The sequence below is a fragment of the Psammomys obesus genome, unplaced genomic scaffold (genome assembly GCF_907164565.1).
Source record: "Psammomys obesus unplaced genomic scaffold, mPsaObe1.curated_primary_1811, whole genome shotgun sequence".
Taxonomy (NCBI): domain Eukaryota; kingdom Metazoa; phylum Chordata; class Mammalia; order Rodentia; family Muridae; genus Psammomys; species Psammomys obesus.
Genome location: NW_026592510.1, coordinates 12,791,242 through 12,819,131, shown reverse-complemented (window position 1 = coordinate 12,819,131; position 27,890 = coordinate 12,791,242). Strand labels below are relative to the sequence as shown.

Below are 27,890 nucleotides of genomic sequence, written 5' to 3'. Positions count from 1 at the left end.
TACAACCAAGAAATTTTAATCCCCTTACCTTGAATCTTCTTGAAAACTCTGGAATTCATAAACTTTAAAAATCTATCTGCATAAAAACTTGGTCTATGAACTGAAACGGTATCCTGAAAAAAGAAAGAAAGAAAAAAAAAAGATGACAGGTCTGCCTCTTGATGTTCATCTCAAGTTAGGAAAAGTTAGCCAAGGTCTTAAATAAAACATGACCAAGAATTAGAAGGACCAGAAGGGCTGGGAGCAGCTGGTAAGACTCAGTCAAGAGGAAGAGAGTCAGCAGGGCATGATGGCACACGCCTTTAATCCCAGCTCTCAAGGAAGCAGAGGCAGGTAGATCTCTGTGAGTTCAAGCCAGCCTGGTTTACAAAGTGAGTGCAGGACAGCCAAGGCTACACAGAGAAACCCTGTCTCACAAACAAACAAACAAACAAACAAACATAAAATGAAGCATGAAGGGACAGGGGAGACAGCCAAAGGACTCTGCTTCATAAATAAAATGTGTCCATCCTGTCAACACCACCAGGGCACCGGGGGAGGCGGGGAACTTAGATGCTGTTTTTCCTGATACACAACTAGCAATCCGAGCAGCATTTAGAATGAAGGTGAAGGTGGCACTTGTCTCGAGTACAGCAGTGTAGGAGGTATCTGCACTTTCAGCTCGGGACATCTGCAACTTCGCAGGGAGCCCAGTTCTCAGCCGCAGTGTAAGGAACAGAAACACACAGAGCATAAGGGTGACATTTAAATTAGTGTGGCTCATCCCTAGGTAACAAGGCAAGAAGGCTGAGGTTACACTGCATTAGCTACTGATCACACAGGACTGGGTTGAATTAAAGGGCCGGGTCCCTCTCATGTTCAGCAGGAGTCCTTAGGACGGTCAGGTCATTTTATAATAATCCAGAAAAGAGCACGGATGAAGGAGCTGATTCTCTATGTTCATCTGGTAGAGGCTCATTTTTGAATGTAGGTTTCTGAATCTCAATAGTGAAATTTCTAAAAGTTCAAGTGTAGACCCTGTGAAGGGTCCGCAGTGGGCTTCAGGGAGTATTGAGCCAGAAGTCAGGAGATCTGCACCTGGTGTGAAGTTTGTTTCTAATGGGCTGTGTGATACTGGGAACAGCCATGTCTCAGGGATTCCTTCATCTATGAACACACTGTTCCATGAATCTCTGTACTTCGAGTTAGAAACATCTGTAATTCTGCAATGGGAAGTTAAAAGGGCACAACGCTTCAGGCACACTTGGAAGGCTGAGCAGGCCCTTGGGGATCTGGAGACATTTGTTTCTGGTGTGACATGTGACCTCCCAATGGCACTGGCAGTTTCTGTCTACGTGGACAGCTTCTCACAGCAGATGCCATGATTTACAAATATTGGTACAGAGTGAGGAATCCATGGATGATTGACACTCAGTCCTTGCCTTAAAGGCCCTCTATTATTGTTATCTTTGGTCTGAAAAAAACCCTGTCTAAATAATACATTTGTAAACAAATGAAACTAAGTCTTGATTATCTTACGGTTTTACAAATGCATAACAAGTACAGATCTCTTTCCTACAACCAAACTAAAGATTGGAAGACATAGAAAGGTTGGGGCCTTTTTGCTAATGTGAGACCAGATCACTGACCTGGTAATGGAATGAAAGTATCTCTGAAAACATCAAATGACCTTGGGATATTTGGCATCTACCTTCTGCATTCAAGGTGCTGTGAGGTTCCTATCTGTCTCAGCTGGGAGACCTAAAATTAACTGACCTTGATTTTTTTTCATAAGAGGAATCCTTGATCTGGTGTTTTCTCCACCTGACGTTTTTCTGTGCCTCACTCCTCACCTTACAAAGGGAACCTTTGCATTCCACATAGAAACAACCACTGTTTTGTTTCCTTCTCCTCTACCTGGCTGTTGGGCTGGAAGCCATTTATTTGAATAGCTGTTCAAATGTATGTGGTCTTGTTCTTAGATCGGAGCCTCAGATTCAGATTCTCCGCATGGGAAGACCTTTGCTCTCCTCTGAGTCTAGTGACAGCCTCAGCAGGACTAGAGGTATCTACAGTTTAACAAAACACAGGTCACTCACCCCGTCATAAACGAGGGCTTTCCAGGAATGTTCTAATTTCTTCATTAACCTAAAAAGGAAAAAGATGGGGAAAATAATACTGAAAATGCAAAACTTTTCTTATTGGGTGAACTTTCAGAAAACAAAACAAAACAAAACAAAACAAAACAAAAAACCTGTTTTGATTACATTTGAAATAATGAAAGATCATTTCCCCAAATTTCTCACCTATATGATTGGAGAATATCAATAATGCCCATGAATAAAAGCAGTTTTTCTCCCTTGTGGCTTTTAGCTGGAATGCCTCCCATTCTGTGGGTAGAGCAAAGGGGAAAATATTTTATAGCATAAGCACAGAAAGCAAAAATTCATTGCTAATTATACACTGAAAACACTAAGAGCCTTAGACTACCTCTTCCTTTATTGCCATGAGTTTTCATCACTTTAAAGGATCATAACTTCATAGCTGTCACATCTGAAGGGCTGGGTGGCAAGAATCTAATTACAAAGTCATTTCTGAGCACAGAAAGGATTTCTAGAGCACTGTAAAACACTGCTCTGTGAGAAAAGCAATACTAGGGTTGCAGAAGAGCCTGTCTACCATGCCTGAGGCCCCGGGTTTCATCCCCAGGGCTGCATAAAGTCACATGCACAGTGGCAGACACAGGAGGCAGAAGAATGAGGAGTTCAAAGCCACTCTTGGCTACATAGAAAGTTCAAGGTCAGCCTGCATTACACAAGAGTCTAGAAGAAAATTTGGAAAATTAATTCTTGGGATACATTTTTGCAGGGCATATGTGTATGTATGCATGCATGTATGTATTAACCTGAAAAGATTATTTGGAGTTAGCAGTTTTATAACTTGAATATTACATTTTCTAATATGGAATCTTTACTCACATCAATGACAATGTGATTCATAGCGGTATAGCATTTCACAAATTTGAATAATTTGTTCAATGGAGTATTGAATAGTTAGATGGAATTGCAAGCAAAGGTTTCAACAAAGACTGACTATGTGTTAGTTTTCTTTATGAAAGAAAAAATGTGCGCCTGGCTTAGCCATTGCCTGAGAAGCATAGAAAACAGCCTATTATGGCTCTAGGAAGTGATTTCCTCTGTCTCCCGGCTCAGCAAGCTCACATGTGATGACTCAACCATTTCAACGATCTTCTGAGGTGGTAATGGTTTCTATTGTCAAATATGCATTCTACATGTGCAAATGAAGCCTGCAGTTACTAACATATCTGGCCAAGGGGAGAGATAACATCTGCCAGGGTACAAAGGTAAGACCAACAGAATCCCCCTTATGCAGATAAACAGCTCTGAAGTGTCAATATCATTCCCATCACGTGCTTGTTTAAGTACATGTTTACTGAAATCCAGAGTTCATTCTTCCCTCTTCTGGGAGATGTTTTGAATGTGGAGCAAATGAGGAGATAAACATTTTCAGTGTTTTTTTTTTTGTTGTTGTTGTTTTTGTTGTTGTTTATAAGGAAGTATCTAAAACCAGAAACCATGTGGGTGAAATATTGATACAAACTTGAGACACTGCCACTTATCCAGTTGTTTAGAGATAAAGCAAAATGAAGCTGGTTTAAGTCATTTATCTCCAACCAGGAATCTATTCCCAGAGCGCCATCAGTCGGGAGCTGATTGTATATAACTACCCAGGGACTGGGGTACCTCCCAAATCAGGACGGGTGTGTGGCATCACTTACGTGTCTGGATTCTCTGCGATGATTCCATCAGCAGGCTTGCCTGGACCCTGGATGGATTCCATGGCTGTGGAGTAGAGGACTCTTTGCATCCCAGGTCGCTTTGCATCCGGAACGATTTGTAGGGGCTCCTCCTCTTTGTCTTTGAGGGGATGGTCCAAGATGTGGATGCCTAGCAAAAGGCTGTAGTCCATGATCTTGAAGCTTTCCAGCACCTGAAGAAGGAAGAGACCCAGGAGGTCGGTCACCCCAAAGAGCCTTTGAGTCTGAGAGTTCTGGGGCAGCAGACAAACCACACCTGCACGTGTCTATCGAGAGGCAGACAGGCAGAACAACATCAGAACCAAAGCACTCCTAGTTACTGTGAGGCCACCAGCAGGAAGGACTGCCTAGGCAGTGGGAGAATGAAATTTTTATGCAAATCTAAAGGATTTGCCAGGTGCCACACTCCTCCCTTGGATTCAACCCTCAGAACAGCCCTATGAGCTGGGTATTACTGCTGTCTCTGTTATACAGACGAAAAACATGGAAGATGAAAGAATCAGTTCGGTCACAGACAGCTCGTCAGTGACAGATCCACAAGGTGGAATTTGCCATTCGCACTCCTAATCAGCACAAACAGAGAAACCACTACCCAGCCTTGTAAGCGTGCATGCGCGCCCTCGGCTTCTGTCTCTATTTTCTTCCCCACATTTGATCTTGCTGAGTTTAGTGATGACCTTTCTTAAAGCCGGTCTTCCAACGCTGCCCATCATTTCCCCATAGCAGGTCTTTGTAAAATTTAGGATCTCAACAAATAACAGGGCTTAATTGATCCACTCTGTAGACAGTGGGGAGGTGAAGGAATTAAAATACGGCTCGGTGTAGCCAGACAAAAGAGAAGGCAGTGCTGTGAAGGTCACAAGATCTAGGTGACCACGCCTCGGACCATCTCTGGGAGACATACACACTGGAACCAGCCTTAGACAGGAAGTGCCTGGTCAGGAGGCACGTGCTCCTTTTCTACCAGTGTGAGTGAGTTCTCTGGACCACAGGCTGTTGTAATACCCGCCATTTTCACACAGAGATGCTCAGGAAATGAAGGCCTGACCCTGGTCCTTGGCCAATGCAGGATCAAAATCCAAGAATTCTTCATGCTTCTCATTTCCCTTAAGCCTAAGTGGTTTTTTTCCTTTTTAATTTTCATTTTATGTACATTGGTGTTCTTCCCTCATGTATGTTTGTATGAGGGTGTCAGATCACCTGGAAGTGGAATTATAGACAATCGTGAACTGCCATATGGGTGCTGGGAATTAAAGCCGGTCCTTTGGAAGAGCAGCTGGTGCTCTTAACCACCAGGCCATCTCTCCAGCTCCCAACTTAAGTGTTTTTAGAGCAGATACTCATGCTATTTGAAAGAGGGAAGCTTTCAAGAGGGAGTTGGATGGGAAGGAGAATACTTGTGGATGCAGCTTCCTGGAGGCTAGGTGAGAAAGGAAGGCTTCCTGAAGGAGGATATATGTAGTCTTTGAAACCTGCCAGTTCCTGAGTCTCAGTCATCTTTGCCATTAGTGTTAAGTACATAATAGGCTGTAGAGAAGTGTAAGTTATTCTAGAGAATTTATCCCTCAATTTTTCTTTTCTTTCTTCTTCTTCTTCTTCTTTTTTTTTTTTTTTTTTTTTTTTTTTGAGTAGCACTAGGGATGAAACAAAGACTGGAGAATATTACATAAACATGGCTACCATGTTTATAGCCACAGACGACTCACCCTTCATTTTTTGATATGCTAGTCACATTTTTAGAGCAGAGACAGACAACAGTTGAGACTAGAATCATATTACTTGAGAGGCCTGGGACATAGAAATTATATTTCCAGAGACCCGGGTATGATCTTATAGTCATGCAGAACCAGCCGCCCCTAACGTCAGCATGGGAGGAGGACGTGGGAGGGCTGAGTAATGGCTGTTCACTGGCCCAGGGCAGTCAGTTCTCATGGAGGCACACTACTGCAGCCTTGACCTTCCACAAAGCAGTGGGCACCACGGAAAACAAGACCGCTTTGTGTCAGGGGGCCATGGGCTCAGCCTCTGAAAATAAATACTAATGCAAGCTGATGTCGTTCACACAGAAACAAGGACTGTACGGTCTCAGTCCTGCTTCTAAACCATACTGAAATGATAGTTTGGGAAAAATCCCAACCCAGATAGCCCAAGAGGCAGTTCATCACTGCCATGAATTTTCTGCTCATATTCATCAGGACTATAGCTTCCTTCTTAGAGACAATGGTAGATAAGGAGCTGGGGGGAGGGGTAAAGAGCATAAGTCCCATGACCCTAGGTGGGTCTCTTTATTCATAAAATTGTGACAATAACATTGCTTATTACATCCAGTGCTTGTGAAAATTGAATATGACAATGCTTAGGAAATTTCCTCCTATAAAGTAACTACTCAATTACTGCTATCAAGACTCATGATTCATTGCAACCCATAATCCATGCTAGTTTGGGAAAACGCACATATCCCTAGAAGCAAATACCTATGGAGTTCCAATTCTGAGTTCATTAAAAGTCCAACAAGAATTCAAATACATTCATGGGTGTGGTTTTAGTGTCCTGGGGGTGGTGGTGGTGGCAAGTTCTGATTCCTTTAAAAGCTATGACTTTCTAATCACGTTTTTGGGATTTGCATCAATTAGGGGCAAAAACACTTATCATTCACATCCTCCCAGACACTTCATTTAAAGGAACTAATTTATCTGCCAGAAGCATACCATGCATGAGCTTTAAGAGTGAGCAATGCCTACAAACCCAGTCCAGTTCATCACGCAGGTGCACATTTATTTCCAGAAAGTCTGTCAGATGTCACTATGGTCGGTGGGTTCTGTTTCTGCACATTTACTATTCCAAACACAAGCTACCACAGAAACACAAGTGCCTTCTCAGAGCTACGGAAAACTGGAATCAGGCTAGAATGCAGGAAGGCTGTTTACTGACGAACTGTGATGTTTCCTTCTCTCTGAGGAACCATTTAAAGTCAGAAGTACAACTGGAATACATACCGGAAGTACTGGCAAGTATGTCAGCAGTCTTGGTAGAGAGGTTGGGGCAGCAGAGCAGAGGGACATGTGATGAAGATGACCTTGCTAAGTCAGCCCCTCAGAGTAGCACACAAGCTTTTGTGTACGTGCAACTCAGAAGTCAAGTTTAGCTACCACCTTCCTATAGGAAATTCCTAAATTGTTACCTTTGGCTTGTTCTCCCTAAGCTAGAGCCTGTATATTCCCAGTGGCCTCGAGGTACTTTAAAGCTTCTAAACAGTCCATATTGTAACTCTAAACTCTTATTTTGTCCCAAAGCAATTCTTTGGCCTCATTTCCCTCTTTTATGTGAAATCACTGTAATGTAAATTTTGGACTCGGGGGACCCCTTTTCCTTTCATTAGCTGCCCAGTCCTGCAGCTGGGCAGGACTGCAGGACTATCAAAACATTCCTCTTCTCTAATCATTCCATTCCAACTTCCCTTTCGGATGGGCTCATTGCCAGACTAGGTCACATCTCATCCCTACCCAAGGCCTCCCGACTTGCCACTGCATGGTGGCAAAGCCCCAACTGCACATCAAAGGCCTTTGCTCTCAAGGCTGCCACCCTTGTCTCCTTGTGACACCAGCTTAGATTCACCTCCCAGGCTACTTAAATGCCTAAGTTACTCCGAAGGGTCCTTTGAAGATGTAAGCCCGGATGTTGCTCATGCTGTTTCTTCTACAGACTTTGTAGTTTTTCGACTCAGAAGGGATTTTTGCAGCCTAACTCATATGGTAATTCCATGAAAACTATATTATAAACTGTTAGGGACAAATGTTCCCTCTTGAAAACCCAAATACATTGTGTGTCCTTTTGTGCCCAGGTTGTATTTTCTTTCACACTAGAAAGAAAGAAGCCACTGGGCTCACCAAAGGCTTGTTCTAACTCTGTGCTTCCTGTTGTGGAAGGAATGTACATCGGTCATATCGGTCCGTGTCCACATGCAAATAAAAAGAAAAACACTTAGCAACAAACCATCTCTAATGCTACACTTCCAGGCCTAAAATGCAAGCACTCGATATGCTCACGTCTCATAATTACCACGCCTGTGCAAAAGTTTCGGCACCGAAAGCATTTACTGTGATTGTGTGCTCTGTTTTCAAGAAAATGAAGATAAAAGTTCCCAGTGTTTTCAAAGCTACTTACATTATGGGCATTTTGTATACTCTGTTCAAAGGGAAAGCTAAGATGATATTTGCAAACACTGCCATTTGCTATCTAGTGTGCACACAACTAAATGGCAGATAAAAGGGAGGCTGTTTTGCTATACATGAGGCTGGGTTTCAGGCTGCGAAGCCTGTCATGGGCTCAGATAAGTGTGGACTCGTTAAACATTCAAGAACATTTAGTACTGGCCCTAAGATGGAGGCTGAATTGCATAGTACATAAAATTGAAGAAGGATTTCAGAAATGATTACAAATTTGGATACTGCTTATTTGATGCTTAGATTTAATATTTCAATTAATATTTAAAATTTAATATAATTTTAAATGTGTAATGTGGTATCTTGGGTATTTTATTTTTTGAAATTAAAATATAATTACACCATGGACTCCCTTCCCTTTCCCCAATTCCCTCCAATTCACTCTCTCAAATTCATGGCTTGTCTTCTTTAATTTAAAAAAGGATCCTCAGTATCAGGAGAATCATACTGAAACATGTATCAATAAAAGAATATGATGGCTGAAATGTGCTTAAAATTGTATAGAAAGAAAGAAAATAAATAAATTAATAAATGGCAAGCAAGATTGGCTTTGAATTGAAAATAGACATGAAACATATACATACACATATATGTATGGAAGATATATACATACTCATATGTATGGAACATATATATACACATATGGTACACATATACAGACAAATACATGTATATATGTCTGTATATTATATATATATATATATATATATAAATTGTAGCATTCTGCCCACTTTTAAGTATGTTAAAACTTTTCAAAAATAAAGCTTCATGTACTTAAATGCATTTTGATATTTGGTTACATAGTTTGCCACTGTCTCAGCAGCTGATGGCTAGTGATGATACCTATGAAATAGGGGACAGAGACCACAGTGGGCCGAGCAGGAGGCTGCCTCATGTTCTATGCTCCTTTCAACTGGTCATTTTTTTTCTCTCCAAAGACCAAAGGAACAAACAGCCAAATGTGGAGCTGTTAAGGAGATTTATCAAGCACCCTGAGTAATTTCTCTAGCTGGTCTATCTATAATCACTAAATAAGGAGTTAATAACTGGTACAAAATATTTGTAGTAATCCAATAAGATATGTAAATTAAAAATGGTATCCTGGAGATTTATATAAATAGCCATCCCTGAAATTAACTGACTTGAAGAAAAATGGATCCAGTGGCCTGCTGTTCCTTGCTAAGTCAGCCCCCCTGAGAACAGCGCCAGATCATGTGCAGTTAGAGTGAATGTTGTCTTTTTTATTTAACTTAATTTCCTCAATAAAGCTGTGTTCTTCGCTAATGTAATAAAGAGGAAATACAGACATGTAATTTTAGCTAGTAAATCAGAATGTATTAAATCTTAAATCTTTAGCCTAGTTATAGAAAGAATGTTTTCTGTACTGTCACCACAGTGATTTACAAGTCTGGACTATGCAGAACTGACCTGTAAAAAGATAAGTTTTTGTCTTTCTGTTCACTTAAAAAGCTTCATGTAATAGAATTATGTTCTATGCTTTAGAAACAATCTTCTACCACTCAAGATTTTTACATATATTCATGTATATCTATCATCTACACACATATCTCACAGACACACACACACACACACACACACACACACACACACACACATATAGACTGTTTTGAAAGAGTCTACAAGGTTCAGGCTGACCTTAAACTTGAAATCTTCCTGCTTCCCTCTTCCCTCTTTCCCCTTCCCTTCCTCCCCTTCTTCCCTCTCTCCTCTGCTTTTCTCTCTCTTTCTGTGCCTCTCCTCATCGTCTCTTTCTTTCTTAACTTCTCCCTTCTTTCTCTTTCTCTCTCCCCTCCCTCTCCTTCCACTTCCAATAAACCTGCATTCATTAAAAAAAAAAAGAAGAAATCCTCCTGCCTTAGTCTCACTTAAATTTCTGTGTGACATGCCACTTAAAAACACAAATAGCTACGCATATGATGAAGATGATCATGACAACCACAGCAGAAATCAGGACATACTTCAGTTCTCCAAACTTTAAGACAAGGAAGTTATTTCTTGGGCTTGGGGCAGCATCCTTTTCCCCAAGCCCCCAGTTTCCTTTTTCTACTCTTTCTGTAGATATTTTTAAAAAAAGTTTCCATTTGAATGAAAGGGAGGGTTATGAAAGTTAGTGCTATGACACTAACTGCTCACCAGCTGCTCACACAGGACTCACTGTCATGGATCTAGTCCGCAACCAGCCTTTGTCACTGTCTCATGTCTCAGAGAGAGGTCTTGTTTTAATGTCCAAAGGATATCCTGATCACACATGTTGGCAAGTGTCAATGGGATTCATTATGTTTTTCACTAAGCTTTAGGAATTAAATGCTTGCACTACTTATTTTCCTTGTGACCTATCACTTACCACGACCTCCTCACCCCCTCCTCCCTCTTGGAAACAGGCTGTGAAGATTCAATGGTTTTGTTCTAAACTGTCTTCTTAAGCAAAGCTTTTTTTTCCCAGATTTCTCCAGAACCTATCCCAGCACTTCATCACGAAGAGCCTGAGGCCCAGCATAGTGGCCTTCTAGCCTTTGGTAACTAGTTAGGCTATACGGTTTTAATTTCAGTGTCTTTCCCCCATCATACGTACAGGTTAAGGATAGTGTTGGAGGACCATGGGTTTGGGCCCAGAGGGACCTAGGTATGAGGCCTGGAGCCAGCACTGTAAATTCAGCAGACCCAGGAGGCTTAACCTGAACAGTCTCCATCTGTCGAGAGAGCCTGTGCCACCCATTTCTCAGTGTCATTGTAAGGAAAGAGAAAATCTACCTTTAGGGTCACTTCAAAGCAACTTCTCAAGTGGCGTGAACTGAGGCAGTCTATGGATGAGCTGAGCCTAGGAACCATGTCTTTAATATCCATGAATCATGTACTGTACACATACTTGAGGAATTCATAGTAGACATTATGTATTTTAAGTGTTAAACCACTTTGGTATCTATCTACAGGTTATGTCTATATAGAACCCCTTTTCTACCAAAACTGGGATAGCTGGTTTTGCAAAATACTGAGAATTATGTGTCTGGCTTACACTGAGGTATCTTTTGCTCAGCACAAAGTTGGGAATGAGCAACACAGAATAATACATTTTTTTTAACAGTTACCCTGTCACCAGCCCACACTGACCATCTGTCCCTCCTGTTACTAACAGCAGGAGACTCTTTCCTGTCAACCACATGCACTGCAATTAACCTGCAGCAACTGGCAAAAACTGGGGCAAACATCAGCCCCTTTCCAGGACCCATCAACAACTGTAACGTGTAGATAGACTTAAATGGGAGAATTAGCGGTCATCTAAAATCAATGACCAAGGAGAATGATGTCAACAGAGCTGCTGCTCACCAGCCATTTGCGCACCCTGGTCAAATGAGCAATACGATTTTAGTTCCAACAAATGGGTAAAGGTGACATGACTGACTTTGGATCCTCTTCATGACAAGTTATGAGTTGGCTATTACTAAAATCTGCTTTTATTACCTTAGTGATTAGGTAAGAGCCACTATGTCAAAAACATTTGTTGTGGTTACATTTTAGGCTTCTTTAGAAGGTGACACTGAATGTGAGCCTTAGCAGGCTGTGGATGGGAACTAAAGCCACTCAGTGTCCATTCTCAAGTAGAGTTTAGTAGCAGACATTAGAAGTCAGATCAATAATTACTGTGCAGTGTGGACATACTGATGGCTACAGAACAGTTTTGGATGAAGCACTATGAGAATTTAGTTTCATGAAAATGCTCATCATTAGAAACACACCTGAATGAGGATTAAGTATCCTTCCTAGGGTCCTCCTTGTTGTTTAGCTTCTTTAGGTCTGTAGATTGTAGTATGTCTACCTATATTATATGGCTAATATCTGCTTATAAGTGAGTATATATCCTGTGTGTCTTTCTGGGTCTGGGTTACCTCACTCAGGGTGATCTTTTCTAGTTCCATCCATTTGCCTACAAATTTCATGATTTCCTTGTTTTTCATTGCTGAGCAGTATTCCATTGTGTAAATGTACCACAATTTCTGTATCCATTCCTCAATTGAGGGATATCTGGGTTGTTTCTGGATTCTGGCTATTATGAATAAAGCTGCAAACAGGATAGATACCAGAAGCAGTGGAAGAGAGGAAACAGGACAGGAACCTTCCACAAATGTCCTTTGAAAGACTCCACCTAGCTGGGGATCAAAGCAGATGCAGAGACTCACAGCCAAACTTTGGGCAGAGCTCAGAAAGTCTTATGGAAGGGGAGAGGGGATAGAGGGACATGGAGGAGACATGAGCTCCACAAAGAGACCAACAAAGCCAAAAAATCTGGGCCCAGGGGTCCTGCAGAAACTGATGCATCAACCAAGAACCATGTATGGAGAGGACCTATGCCCTTTGCTCAGATGTATCCTATAGGCATCTCAGTTTCTATGTGGATTCTCTAGTAAGGGGAGCAGGAGTTGTCTCTGACATGAACTCAGTTGTCTGCTCTTTAATCACTTCCCGCTGGTGGAGTGACCTTAGAAGCCCACAGAGGAAAAGGATCCAGGCAGTCCTGATGAGATCTGTAGACTGGGGTCAGATAGTAGAGGAGGAAGACTCCCCCTTTTAGTGGACTAGGGGAGGAGGATGAGGAGGAAGGAGGGAGGGTGGAACAGGGAGGAGATGAAGGAGGGGGCTACTATCGGGATATAAAATGAATACATTGTAAAACATAAAAAATAAAAAGAGAAGCCATAAAAAAGGAAAGGAAAAAAGAAAAAAGAAAGAAAAGAAAAGAAACACACACCCGAAACCCTCAAACCTCAAGCTGCTCTGTACCAATGCGTACAGGCATATTATCAGCTGCTGGTGGACTGTATGTTTTTGTCATTTCCCCTTTCAGCTCTCTTTTCAACACCCTTACTTTGCTTTTCTGTTGGTCTCAGTCTTTTGGGGAGTACATACTCAGGTGATGTTTCGACAAGAGACTTAAATACGCAATGACAGAATGACCAAATCTAGACAAAGAAGCACCATCATCATGGATGGAGATGATGATAACACAGATCATTCACACCTGTTTATGGGAACGGAGACTGGGCAGCAAGGCTGGAAAAGGGTGCGTCAGCTTTTTACACTTTTCACATAATGCAGTGACAGCACTCAAACATTTGTCCCAGAAGAATGAAAACTTGCACCAGGTAAAAACTGGGGCAAAAATTTTCACAGGAGCTTACTTGAACCATTCAAAAAGTAATCAATCCCTCCACAACCTCATATTCTTTAGCAGGTAATATTAAACTAGTATCTCATATCCCAAAATACCACTTGGCAGTGAAAAAAGAGCAAACTACTGATACAGAATCTGATGTCAATGAGCTCAATGGCATTATGACGAGTGAAAACCATCCTGCACAGCGTTATGCTGTTACAGCATTTTTTGTAGTGTGTCTTATATAGCTCAGGCTGGCTTTGAAATTTTAGTTCCTTCTGTCTCTACCTCCCCAGCACTGGGACTACCAATGCATCATCATGCTCATCTCTGTATACAATATTCTTGAAATGCCAAGTTATAGACACGAAAAATGTCTACAGTAGCATGAGATTAGCGAGGCACTGTCAAAGAGGCAGGTGGCTGAGGCTAGGAAAGGGTGTCCTGAGGGACCTTCGAGAAGGAAGTGTTCTTTCTTGACCCCCTGGTGGGAGTGGCTATGCAAATCTATGTAAATCTACATATATACCTAATTGCACAGGACCCACCCCCAGAACACATATGCACATACAATACTGGAAAAATTAAGAAGTATGAAACATATCAGTAGACTACATTCAACTCTGTTTCCTGTCTGTGATATTGTACTTGTTGGGATCAGTAAGCAGGCACTTCTACGGCCAGCTCCAAGGAACCTGACAGACCAGTTATCAGGCATTTGTGAAGACACCCAGACCACCTGCTGACCACCTGGAACTACCTGCGCATGCCCTGGGTCACCCTATAAGAGAACTGGAGCCCTCCCCCCCCTCTCTCTTCCTTACTCTCTTACTCTTTCTCTCCTCCTCTCTCCCCCCTTCCCCTAATAAACCTCCCACGTGGAACCGATCTCGTGGTGTGATTTGTGAACCCGAGTGTAACCTCCACAGGCGCACGTTTCTCTACATTCGCACGTTTCCTAACAGTACTGAAGTCATATAAGGCCCCACCATTGTGGAACATGAGGTAAAGGGTATATGTGATCTGTGTATGACTCTCCCCAACTGTTGCAAGTGTCTCCATAAAACAAACAAACAAACAAACAAAACTTTATAGGTGGAAACATTTAGAGACCTTGAAATACTTTCTCTCTCTCTCTGTGGTTGTTCTCACAAGGGGCCTGGGTTGGCTAGGTGTCTTCAGCTCACTATAGCTCAAGACTGTTTTCTACAGACTTAAGGGATTCCTCCCAGCTCAAACTATCTTTTACTTAGAGTTAGTTGTATTCATTTATTTGCCCAACTATACCAAATCCGATTTATTCTTATATTTCTATGCTATGAGAGTACTACTATTATAAATTGCAAAACTCTACTGCAATTTAAAACAGTGGGAGCAAATTAAATATCATCTGGAACGACAGTGCTCTTAAAAATCTATTTGGAAAAAGAATTCATTTGTCTTTTCTTTTTCTTGTTATATTTGAAAAGAAAAAAAAATTAGGCATGGTGATGCATGAATATAATATCAACATTACAGGCTGAGGCAGGGGGATCATGAATTTGACACTGTTTAGCAGTACACAGAAAGAACATACATTCCAAATGCCATACAAATAAACAATGAAAACAACAAAAACCCAAACAGAAGCGACCCACCTCTAAAACTATCTAAATTAAATGTAAAAAAAAAAAAAAAAAAAAAAAAAAAAGAGAGGATAAACTGGAGGACAAACACTACTCATAACACCAAGTTAACATGAAATAAGCCACACTGCAACCCACTCAGACACACCCAAGCTCCCAAGTGTCCAGTCCGTAAATCAAGAGCTTGCTGTACACTGGAGCAGCTCACTTCCCTCATCAAAATGTTCCAGTAGAAGCTGGTTTCATTAAATTCTCAGGGCCTATTAATATTTATGATAACAGTGATTTGTGGGGAAAAAAAGAAAATCGATTCCATGCTACTGAAAAATTAATAACTCTGCTGCTTAACAGAGAATGATAATAAATGTAGAATGACTCATTTAGGTCATTAATTATCCAGACTGTCTCGAATATGACTCCCACTTGAAGGATTAAGAAATATTTAGATTATAAACACAAGTTCCCAGTAATAGACTTTGTCATCATTTCACTTTCCCTAGAGTACTCCCAAAATATTGCAAGATGTAATAATTTGTCAAATTTATTAAGTGACATGGGACTCTAGATTTTTTTTCATAGACAAATTACGTCAGAGGGAAAAATAATCACAGTAAATTAAAAACAAGTATAAGACAATTCATAATTGCTATTCCAAAATTTATAGATAAGATTTCTGTTATAAATCTTATCACAGTCACTTTGTGCTATGCTCTGGGTGTGGCAGCTGTTTGCTAGTGTGGCTGCAGAGGGGCCTAAGGAAGGCGCTTATAATCTGGCTTGTGGAGATTCAGATCAGGTCTTCCGGCTTGCACAGCAGGTGCTTTACCCACTGAACGATCCACCCTGGCCCAGGCTTCTCCAGTACTTCCTCTACAGATGCAGGAAGAGAAGACTCCCTCTGCAACTGGGCAGATCTCCCAGCAAGTGGATTGCATCTCCCTCCCTTCCCATTTGACCCTAAAAACAAACGCCTAGCAGCAGAAACATGGAAGTCTTGCATTATAAGCAAGCCCGTTCACTGACAAATGTAAACAGCTCCATCGCTTCTTAAGTAACGCCAATTTCACCTCTTCCCCTCAACGAAGCCTTTAAATAAACCAGCATAACTTTTCATTGTGTCAGATATAACCCAGAGAGGCAAGCTGTCATCTGGATGTAAAATTCAGACCCAAATCTGTTTATTGATGACACCAGTCTATTTGGCTTTCATTTTAATTTTAAAGCAGATAACCATCTGCCCGAAGGGGCAGGGGAAGATTGTGTACTGGAAAGTTTTTGTGTTACAATTAGGAGGCTCTAGACCCTCTTAAGACCCAAGGGAGAGAGAGGGCACATACCTAAGGGAGGCAGGGGTCAATGTCAAATAAAGGTCTCATGAGCATCACAACATGGCTTCCATGGGGGGAAAATCATGGAAATATAAACACACTTCTGATAAACTAATGACTCAATGTAAGGATAATCAATGCAGTTTTAATCCCAAGTGATTCAAACTGGAAATCATCTGCTTTATTAAATCATCAGTGCCATTTTTGGCATGCATTCCAGCAAAGATGGATGTTCCCTTCAAAAAGACTGCAAGAGTAACTGAAGCCACAGAAGTCATAAAGGACAGATTTTTTTTTTTTTTTTGGAGTGGCACACATGCCTGCCTCTTTTTATCCTCAGATATGCTGTTTATTATTCTTGTGTTCAAATACAATTTCCAAGAGCTATTTGCTAATTACCCACTGAGCACCACGCATGTAGAGACAATGGCTGAGGCTCAATCCTCAGGCTTAAGTATCTGTACATGAGAAAATAACAGGGTATTAAATATCTCATGAAGGAGGTAAGGTTGGGATGAGGAGGAAGCCCAGCATGGTGATCTCGGAGGAGGAAGTTCTGAGGAGGAGTAAGGAAGAATGAGAAAAGAAGACAGGAAAATATGGTCTGGCAGAGTAAGCCAAGAGAACAAAGAGTATGCCAGAGGGCATGAGTTGGAAGTTGAGGGCACTGAAAATGAGTGAAGAGGCTATTGAAATTCCAGCTGAATACGAAGAGTTCCCACTAAGTAAATCAAGTAAACTGGGTTCATGTAGTAATCAGGAGACAGACTGAATGAGACATGGCGATTTACTGCGTGTCGAGAGTGGAAAAGGGAGAAAGAAAAGACATTAAGAGCCAGGGCACTAAAACTTTAAAAAAACAACAACCCAGAATTGATAAAACAATCCTGTACAACAACAGATCATCTGGAGGTATCTCCATCCCCGATCTTAAGCTGTACTACAGAACAATATTAATAAAAACTTCATGGTACTCGCACAGTAACAGAATGGTGGATCAATGGAACTGAATAGAAGACCCTGAAATAAACCCACACACATATGGATACTTGATTTTTGACAAAGAAGCCAAAACTATACAATGGAAAAAAGATAGCACCTTCAGCTCCCCCTTAATAGACTATGACCTGGGATAGGTAAGCCAAATAAGACCCTTTGCTCAAGCTGCTCTTGGTGATCGTGTTTATCACACAAATAAAAACCCTAACTCACACAGCATCTGTCAGAGTTACAAAGCAGTCTGTGACAGGCATCAGCACCCTGCACTGCGCGGCGCTGCTCTACCCCCAGAACCAGTTACAGGCTCCTGATTACAGACAACTTGGTAGGACGGGGACTGGAGTCAGGCTCAGCGTTCACATGTTCCTGTACCACTGGGATGGGAGCGTTTCTGAAGAGAAGAGTAAGCGCCACAACGTATGTCTTATACAAATTCAAATAAAATTTGACTCCTTGACATTGGCTTCTATGTTTCTTACAACAACAAACGTTAAAAAAATAGAAAATAAACAGGCACATCTCCAGGTTCTCATTTTTGATGATGAAATGTCATGTTTGACCTCAGGATTTCTCGTCAGGATTTGACGTCACGTTTTCTCAGGATTGTGCTCAGAAAACACAATATACACGCAGGGACACACACACACACACACACACACACACACACACACACACACACACCACCCTGTTTAATGGCATTCACATTTGACCTTTTCTCTTCTTGGCATAAAAGCATGTGGTCTTAGCAGACTCTTTTCAATATTACTGAAAACACACACACACACACACACACATACATGCAGAGGCAGGGGGTGAAGGGAAAAACAAATCTAAGACTGGACAGGCTAAAGCTTCACTCTGGGGAATCTGGAAGTAACTTTTCACCCACATCCTGCAAGGGTAGAAAAAACACAAGATAAAAGGTTTCCATTAAACTGTGTGCATGGTTTTTTTTTTTTTTTTCTCTCTTTCCTTTTTTTTTTTTTTTAAAAAAGAAAAACACGAATCCTCCAGATAGCTGAATAGCTCTGTGGGATATTTTTTTGTTTGCTTGGTTCCCACTGCTCCTCCTGTGACTGGTCAAAAGATAATAATGCTAAAAGCTCCTTAGAGGCTAGAGAGCTTGCTCAGCAGCTAAGAGGGCCTGATGCTCTTCCAGAGGACCTGAGTTCACTTCCCAGCACCCAGGTCAGGTGACTCACAATAGCCTGTACCTCCAGAATCATCCATCCCCCACTGCAGGCACACAACACACACAGATTAAAAACAGAAGACCCTTAGAGTGAATCTTTACGTTTCCATCGTTGAGTTTACATGCTTTCTGTCCAGGCAGGTGTGAGCTCTGTCGCCGACCTGCTAAGCAATACTGGAAAAATTTCTTTTTCTTTTTAAAAGCAGAAAACATTTTTTTCCCCACATATAGGTGTTTTGTTTGCATGCATGTCTGTTGCCCACAGGGGCCAGAGAGGGTACTGGATCCCTGTAACTGGAGGTACAGATGGTTATGAGCTATACTGGGGCTGGGGATCAACACTGTGTTCTCTGGAAGAATGGCCAGTGCTTTTAGGTGCTGAGCCATTTCTCTGACCTCCGAACAAGTTTCGTACTCTCTCTTTTCTTAAAAAAAAAAAAAAAAATTAAAAAAATTTATTTATTTAGCTTGCACCCTGATTGCAGCTTTCCCTCCCTCCTCTCTTCCTAGTCCCGCCTTCCCACCTAACCTCTCCCTATTCCTCCCTCCCTTTCTCCTCAGAAAAGGAGAGGCCTCCCATGGATATACCCCACCCCACCCCCTGGCATATCACTTTGCAGTAGGACTAGACACATCTGTTGAGGCTAAAAAAGGGAGTCCAGTTAGGGGAAAGGGATCCAAAGGCAGGCAGCGGAGTCAGAGACAGCCCCTGCTCCAGTTGTTGGGAAACCCACATGAAGACCAGGCTGCACATCTGCTGCATGTGTGTAGGGAGCCTGGGTCTGTCTCATGCATGCTTTCTGGTCGGTGGTTCAGTCTCTATGAGCCCCTATGGGCCCAGGTTAGTTGATTCTAAAGGTTTTCTTGGGGTGTCCTTGACCTCTCTTGCTCCTCTTTTCTTTTTTTCAAGACAGGGTTTGACTATGTTGTGCTGACTGGCCTGGAATTCTCTCTGTAGACCTCAGCCTCTGTGGCCTCAGACTCAGAAAGGTCTGCCTGCTTCTATCTTCCCATGTCTGGGACTAAAAGCGTGCACCGCCACACCTGCCTTTCTAACCTTCTCTTAGGAATTTCTTCAGCAATTAAAATGGGAGCATGACTGGGTTGAATTCAAGGGGCTCAGAGGGTGAGAGAAAGGACGCCTTAGGCTACCCGGCACACTGTGTGTTCGAGATCTGCCGCCGCCACACAGCAAATTACGGAACAATAACTGTGTGAATGAAGGAAATGAATCCAAGGAGTTACTTTCCTGTGCTATCATACATTCTCCAGCAGGAGGAACAGAAAAACCCAGAGAATTAGGTTCCTCAGCGGCGACTCTCTGCTCTACACATTATAGCACTCAGCTGGCCTTCCTCACTGGACGTGTGTGTGTGTGTGTGTGTGTGTGTGTGTGTGTGTGGTGTGTTTGTGTGTGTCCTTCCTCTCTTACAATAACGTGTGTTATCTACCCAGGCCCAGAAAACCACAGCCTGAATAGCACAGCCCTTAATTCTTGGTGGCCCAGACTAGTGGTACGATCAGTTTTTCTAGCCGTGTCAAAGCCTAGGCCTAACCTGCAACCATCAGGCACTCTGCTCAGCCCAGCAGCCCAACTGGGCTTTCCAAGTCTGTCTGGATCATCCCGGCCGGTATGTTTATTAAATCATCGCCATTCTTCAGGAGCTTTCAGAATAATACCTTTATCTGTTTCTGTAAAAGGATTTTTACCCACTTTTACCGTATCAGAACCTAAGGGTTTTGGCCATTTGTATTTATAAACTGATAGGATAAGGTCTGAGTGTCACGGGCTGGGGGAATCCCTCCGTACTGCGGCAATCACATTCTCACAGAGCACTCGCTCTAACCGGCAACCTCACTCTTGTTGCCTCACAGATCCCACAGAACATCTGCCAAAAATAAGCAGCACTTGTTCGCTCACAGTGGGTCTCCGGGGAGCTCTTCGTTAACCCCACTAAGTGAATTTTCTCTAAACACATCTCCTCAGTTGAAATCCCGTATCATCCAAGATTTGAATACGGCCTTACCGGCTGGTTTCTGCATTAAATCTAAATTTCATTTCCTTCTCAACTACCTTCTCCCCAGGGAGGAAGAAATGTAAAAGTTCCCGTTTTATTTGATCAAAGGAAACTGACAAGATATTATCACAAAAACCAACAAAGCTGGGTTAACAGACCCCAGGTCACTCTCTTATCCATTTCCTCAGAGGTCTGAGGAGCCTCGGGTCAGCACTGGGCCTGGGAAAGACTGGACTCCGCACATCCATTGTGGACCTTCCTCGGGACTATGCTATCGGCGTGCAGCGGCGGGAGCGCCCACGATTGAAACTGTGTCAAAGACCATCACGGAGACGCGCGCTTACCCGGCAGTCTCTCTGCAGCGTCTTCATCAGGGCGTTGTACGTTTCTGTATCGAAATACAGGCCCTCGTGCATGTCCTGCAGGAAATCCAGGTCCTTAAACGTGGGGTTGGGCTTCTCCCTCTCTTTCCGGGATGCTCTCCGCTTGTATGTGGAGCCTTTCAGGTCATAGGTCAAATGCATCCTCATGGCACGCGGCAATACATTGTTCATCACCACAATGCGGATGTTGATGCCCCCTGACTGCATGCAATACAGCCCATAGAATTTTGGCAGAAGCGTCCTCGGATTCTGGTTTAAATTCTAGAATGAAAAAAATAAAATAAAATAAAATAAAAAGGAAAAAAAACTGCGCTGTTCCATTTTTACCGAGTAATTTTGCACGAAAAGTGACTTTTGAAGCTAATGTGACCAAACACAGGATGTGCTGTTAATGTCCACCGTAGAAAGCTCAATTCCTAACTTACACTCCCTACACTTCCTGCCCTCTCCTCCCCCTCAGCCCTCTCACTAGTCCCCTTTGTTTCTCTAGAAATTTGCCCCTTTCATGTCACATACACTTATTTAGTTGAATTTTTTCCTGTTTTGAGATTACATTATTAATTGTTTTCCCTTTCCTCCTTCTAAGCCTTCCATGTTCCCTTACTTGCTTTCAGACTCATGGTCTTTGTTTTTCTCTAGTTGTTACCCATATGTGTCTATATTTAATACAAATTGTGTGTGTGTGTGTGTGTGTGTGTGTGTGTGTATGTATACATATACTGATTGGTCTGCATTATGTTGATTGTATGTTTTCAGGGACGACTATTTGGTATTGGATAACTAAACGATTGCTCAAATTTTTTAAATTACATTTTCATTTATTTTTGCGTGAACATGCAGGTGTGCACATGCCATGGCATAAAAGTGACGGTGAGCGAATGAACCACCCAGGGATTGAACCTAGGCCATCCGGCTCGGTGGCTGGTGTCTGGACCTAGAATCATCTCACTATCCCTACACGATTTCTATCCATCTAAGGGTCACAAACGAGAGGTGTGATTACTTTTTGAGACTGACTCAATTTGCCTAATCTGATTGATCATTGTAATGATTTTTCTCTATAAATGACACGATTTAATTTCTCTTAATGGTTGAAAAGAAGTTCCACTGTATATGTGCCCCACATTTTCCTTACCCATTCCTCGGTTGGCGGTTGGGGGACAGCTAGAATGATTAGATGCACAAGTGTCTCTGTTGTCACTAATTTCCTTCAAATTCTGTTCTTGGAGCAGTAACATAATTATTTTATACTCATAGCAGCAAAAGTTGAATTAAACATGGACATTAAGCTCCAAAATAGCTTCACCTAAACACAGACAAAGAACTGATGGGTACTGCTAGTGACTATTCTCTAAGGTAGCTACAAGGAAAATTAATTGCCGGGGGTGAGTGGTGAACACTCTAAGATTTAATTCTGCTTGCAAAACTTTCTTCCTAAATGGTGAGGGCAATTTGCAAGCACACCTGTTAAGATCGCATATTTCTATTACTTCTACAAGTACCAAAAACTAGAAGATGTTAATATCTTTATAGACATGGCTGATGAAAATTACAGTTTTAGAAAGCTGAATGTCAGTGGTTAGAAAGTTACTGTTCTTGATGCATTTTAGCTACCTCAATGATAATTTCATTTGCTCATTCTTTTGTTTTACCCCTGTTATAGCTCTTGATCCAACCTAAGTTTCTATAATTTTCTTTTTCTATATGGAGTAAACATTTTCTCCTAGCTTGTAGGTTTTTTTTTTTATTACAAAAATAAAGATCCACTGTCTTAGTTAGGGTTACCATTGCTGTGATGGAACGCTATGACCAGAGCAACTTAGGGAGGAGGGTTGATTTGTCTTACACTTCTTTATTATCACTGCTCAGCATCAAAAGCAATGAGTGAGGGAACCCAAGCAAGGCAGGAACCTGGCTGCAGGAGCTGATGCAGAGGCCATGGAGGGGTTTTGCTCACTGGCTTATATGGCATGGCTTGCTCAGTCTGCTCTCTTACAGAACTCAGAACCACCAGGCCAGGGATGCCCCCCCCAATGGGCTGGGTCCTCTCCCGCCAATCACTAATTAAGAAAATGCCTTATGGAGGCCTATCCTCAACTGAGCTTCCCTTCTTTCAGATAACTCAAGTTAAAAAAACCAGCCAACAAACAAACACAATTTTTGATGCATTTTAAGAGTAAGTGGGATATTTAACTTACTGAAGGGCACATCATAAAGAAGTGATAGAATAGATAACAGAGATGGTTCAACGGCTAAAAGCAGTTGTTGCTACACCTTGACAGCCTAAGTCTGATCTCCGGGAATCAATTGATGAAAAGAGAAAACCAGTCCCATTGGCCCCAGTTCTCCCTTCAATTTCCCAATTTGAGGAAACAACTGTTTTTATACCCTTTATATCAGTCTATTGTGATATTAACCCCATGCTTATTATTTTGTTATGTAAATGGTCTGTGCTTTGTCAGAGTCACATTTATCTATTTCTGATGCTTTTGTTTAGCAAAGGATTTTTTTGTAGGTTAAGGTTTTAAGTTTCTATTCCTTTATTACTTTTTAATAATTTCACCATTATATTTGGCCTTATCTCATAAGCAATAAATTTTATGTATGTGACAGATCTGATATAGGAATGTAATTTCCATGAAGTAGACAGCTAAGTAAGCTTTACCAAATGTACATGGGTCTACTTTTGAACACTTCACTTGAACCATTGATCCAGCTGTTGAAATGGTAGTTATATAACACACAGCTTTTAAAACCATCATTTTATCTACGTGTGTGGGGTGGTAGTGGGGATGTACACACCATGACACATGCGTGGAGGAGAACAGAGCATCTTGAAGAAGCAAGTTCTCTCCTTTCACCATGTGGGTTCCAAGGATCTGACTCAGGTTGCAAGGCTGGGTGGCAACTACCTTTATCCATTGAGGCATCTCACTGGTCCATTATATCACATCTGAAGCACTACCTACCACCTTATAGATTTTTGGTACAGGTTATGCAGGCACTTCGTTTTCCGTGTGTGTGTGTGTGTGTGTGTGTGTGTGTGTGTGTGTGTGCGCGTGCACGCACATGTGCATGTGTAGGCCATAAGTTCATTCTGTCTTCTTCAATCGCTTTCCTTCCTACCTAACATAATGAGGCAGGGGCTCTCATTTCAACCCAGAACTCATGTACTCTGCTGATTTCACCAGCCTTTCTAGAGCTTTCTAGATCAGATTGTCCTGTTGCATGTACGTGGGGAATTGTCTTGATGTAGAAGGGCCCTGTCCACTGTGGGTGTTACCATTCCTAAGCAGGTAGTCCTGGTTTCCATTTCTAGTTCCACCTTGAGCTACTGCCCAGACTTCCCTCAATGATAGATTATGAGTAATATAAGTAGTGTAAGCCAAATAAATCCTTTCCTCTCCAGGCTGTTTTATCGTAGCAACACAATAGAAACTAGAGCGCACTTGACACTTGCATAAACACATATCACTATAACCTGCTCATATTTTCACCGTCTCCTCCCCATCTCTGTTCCCTGGTTTCATGATCCTTCTCCTCTGCATATAGTCCTAGTGTCACTTTCATGTCAGAGAGACTACATGAATATTTGCTTTGAAGATTTAAGCATTTTGGAGTTTTTCTTATTCTATTTTTTTCCAGAGCTAATTATTATTCCCATGTTACACACACTGTAACTTGTTTCCCAAAGAGAATTACAATGTCTCTACTTTTATCTTTATTTTTCAAATAATTTTCACCATAAACTACTGTCATCACAAGCAGGGATTTTCCCCCTTATAGTCTCCTCCATTGTCTTCTCTATAATGAAATACATATAACAGGAATCTACCCGAACACAAAGTTATCTTATGTCTTGCAACTCAGAAGGACTCTTATTATTTCTAGAAATTTCTGGTTTATTTCCTTTAATTTTTATTTATGTATAAGTACGGGTGTCATGCTATGAATGTGTGTGCTCTCAGAGGCTGAAAGAGGTTGTGAGATTCCTTGAAGTTGGAGTTATAGATAGCTGAGAGCTGGGAACTTTGCTCAGGTCCTCTGCAAGAGCAGCATGTGCCCTTAGCCACTGAGCCATCTCTCTAACTGCTGGCTTCTGTTTTCTTGAAGATCTCATTTTCAATTGTGTCATGAGAACACTGAATGTACTCTTCTCTATTCCAGAGACTTCTCACACAGTCTCCCTGAAATCCCAACACAGGTGTGAGGGGGATCAATGATGGTAGGGTTCCTTCTCTCCCATTATTTCTGGGCAGAGAATTCTTTCTCCCCCAGATTTTACATGGATCTCCCATCCCCAGACTCTTTGAGACAGGGCCTTATTCTGAAGTACAAGATGATCTGAAATTACTAGCTTTGGACTTAGAGTAATTTTCTGCCTCAGCTCCTCAAGTGTTTGAATAGAGGCCATCATGCCTGGCTTCTATGAACCCTTAGAAATTAATAAATGTAGGACCTAAGTATCTGTCTGTCTATGTATGTATGTATGCATGTATGTATGTATGTATGTACCTACCTACCTATCTTTCTACCTACCTACTGAGTATTAAGAGGAACAGTCTTGTTGGAGAAGGTGAATCACTGGGCACCCAGTGAGGTTTTGAAAGCCTATTCCAGGCCCAGTCTCTCTCTCTTTCTCTACCTGATCCTGCACATCAGGATATAAAAGGTCTCAGCTACTGCTCTAGTGCCATGTCTTTCTGTTTCCCATCGTGATGATTGCTTTACCAGTGTAAGTAAGCTCTCAATTAGATGCTCTCTTTTATGAGAGTTGCCTTGGTCACGGCATCTCTTCAAAGCAATGGAAAAGTAACTAAGACAGTCTATTTAGCCTGGGGTCCTGAATTCTGGCATGTAGCATGTACGGACCGGTAGTATAGCTCGGGGGCTGGTGTACAGTGTAGGAGCTGGAATGCAGCGCTCTCTCCCTGAACCGCTTGCCTTCTTTTCCAGTTTATCTTTGCCTCATCTACACCCTGGCAACAGCAACAGTGCCTAAGATTGCTGTGGGCGTTAAAGGGGTTAATGGGAACACTACTCAAAGCTTTGCTTAACCAGAGAAGGCATCAATGAGTGCCTCCATCCATCGTATGACTATGCTGGGTGCAAAGAGCATCACCTCCTGTCTCTTCCTTTATCACTACAACTACCCTACACAGACCCTGTTATCAGCTCTCACGGGCCGAGGGGAGCAAAGATCCAGCGGCAGCCTAACTGACCAGGCCTGCAGCAAGGCAATAACTGAGCTACACTTAAACCTGGGACAGTGATTCAACAGCTCCACTCCGCTGCTCATTCTCGTTTACATCACCTTCTCTTTTGATACAGGTTCTCTGCGAGTATTAAAGGGTGGTCTTGAATTCACGATCCTTTCGTCTCAGCCCCAAATACTGGGATAACAGGTGTGCACCACCACATCTGGCTACTATTCTTTAGAATTAAAGCAATTACTGTTGTTATTGGTGTGTGTGTGTGTGTGTATGTATATGATTTGTGGGCATACATACGCCACAATCAGAGGGAGATTTTGTGGGGTTGGTTTTCTCCTCTGACCATGGGGACTGAGCTCAGTTTACCAGGTTTGCGTGCTTAGTGCTTTCACCCACTAACCTATCTTGGTGGCCCTTGGTTAGTACTTCTTAAAATGTATCTAGTCAATGTTACAACATAGTCTAAATACAAAGAAAGGCAACAAACACAGAGGAACAAATCCCTCCAAAGGAAAGTCACAAACCTAAGGGAGAAACTGTGGCTGTGGGCAGCCTCTTACCATGTAATAGCCCGGCAGCAACTTCTGCAGGAACTCCGCTTCCTTATGCTGAACGGTTTTGATGATAAACTCATCATCGCTGGTCAAAAAAAACAAGGACCCACTGGCTCCAGGATTGGACAGTTCTATCAGAGGTTCACTGCAGATGGAGTACTGAAAAAGTAAAAAAAAACAAAACACAAAAAGCAATTTTTTTGTGTGTATGTATGTATGTACATATGTATGTATGTACTTATTTATGTATTCACTGTGCTAGCCTGAACCTAGGACTTGTCAAGCTTGGTAATATTTTCCAATGAGCCATAATGCCCACTCCCAAGCTTAAAGCAAAATGTCGTGGCCAGGGAGGTGAACAGGTAAAGTGTTTGCAAGCTTGGGGTCTGTGCCGGGAGCCCCATCAGCCATGTCTAAAGCTGGGTGAGGTGGCTTGTGCCTGTGATTCTGGTGTGGGGGTGGCTGAGACAGGAAGATAGACTGTTAGAGTTCCAAAGTCAACTAGTCTTGCTGAATCAGTGAAGTCCAGTTCAGTGAGAGGTCCTGCGTCAAAATAAGACAGAGAATGTCCAGTAGAGGAAAATGCCCTGACATTGACTCTTGCTTACACACACACACAAACACACAGGTGTTTGCATATACATATGTGTGCACAAGGACGTGCACACAGGGATACACCAAACCCACACAAAATTAAAGTCTACTCTTTTACTTCAGATGGGGTCTCCCTACAGAGGCCTAGATGACCTCAAATTGATGATCCTCCTACCTCCACTTCCTGAATGCTGTAATGGCTAAAGTTCCCTTGCTTTAGGGGAGCACTCCTCCATTGCTGGTGGGAGTGTAAATTTGTAAAACTACTTTGGAAATCAATTGGGCGCTTTCTCAGAAAACTGCGAATAGTTCTACCTCAAGTCCCAGCTATATCACTCCTGGGCATATACCTGTTCCACCATACCACAAGGACACTTGCCCAACTATGCTCATAGAAGCTTTATTTGCAATAGCCAGAATCTGGAAACAACCCAGATGTTCCTCAACCGAAGAATGGATGAAGAAAATATGGTACAGTTACACAATGGGATATCATTCAGCTGTTAAGAACAAGAAAATCATGAAATTTGCAGGCAAATGGGTGGAACTAGAAAATATCATCTTGAGTGAGGTAACCCAGACCCGGAAATTCACACTTGGTATGTACTCACTTATAAGTGGTTATTAGCCATATAGCACAGAATAATCATGCTTTAAGCCACAGACCCAAAGAAGCTAAGTAACAAGGAGGGCCCAAAGAAGGATGCTTGACTCTCATTCAGAAAAAGAATAGACATTTAAGTGGATAAAGTGTGGGAGAGGGTGTGTGGAGGG

General features: G+C 42.1%; 1 protein-coding gene across 3 annotated transcripts in view; it reads right to left on the bottom strand.

Annotated features, from left to right (window-relative positions):
- Pip5k1b (phosphatidylinositol-4-phosphate 5-kinase type 1 beta) overlaps positions 1 to 27,890 on the bottom strand; it is a 268,382-nt gene that overhangs the window by 64,969 nt on the left and 175,523 nt on the right. For all 3 annotated transcript variants that reach the window (XM_055613852.1, XM_055613854.1, XM_055613853.1), the window contains exons 6-11: positions 26,529 to 26,681; positions 20,717 to 21,016; positions 3,779 to 3,990; positions 2,286 to 2,369; positions 2,079 to 2,127; positions 29 to 113 (exon numbers count right to left, since the gene is read on the bottom strand). In XM_055613852.1, the coding sequence (XP_055469827.1) occupies positions 29 to 113; positions 2,079 to 2,127; positions 2,286 to 2,369; positions 3,779 to 3,990; positions 20,717 to 21,016; positions 26,529 to 26,681 (883 nt within the window). The remainder of the gene's footprint in view (positions 1 to 28; positions 114 to 2,078; positions 2,128 to 2,285; positions 2,370 to 3,778; positions 3,991 to 20,716; positions 21,017 to 26,528; positions 26,682 to 27,890) is intronic.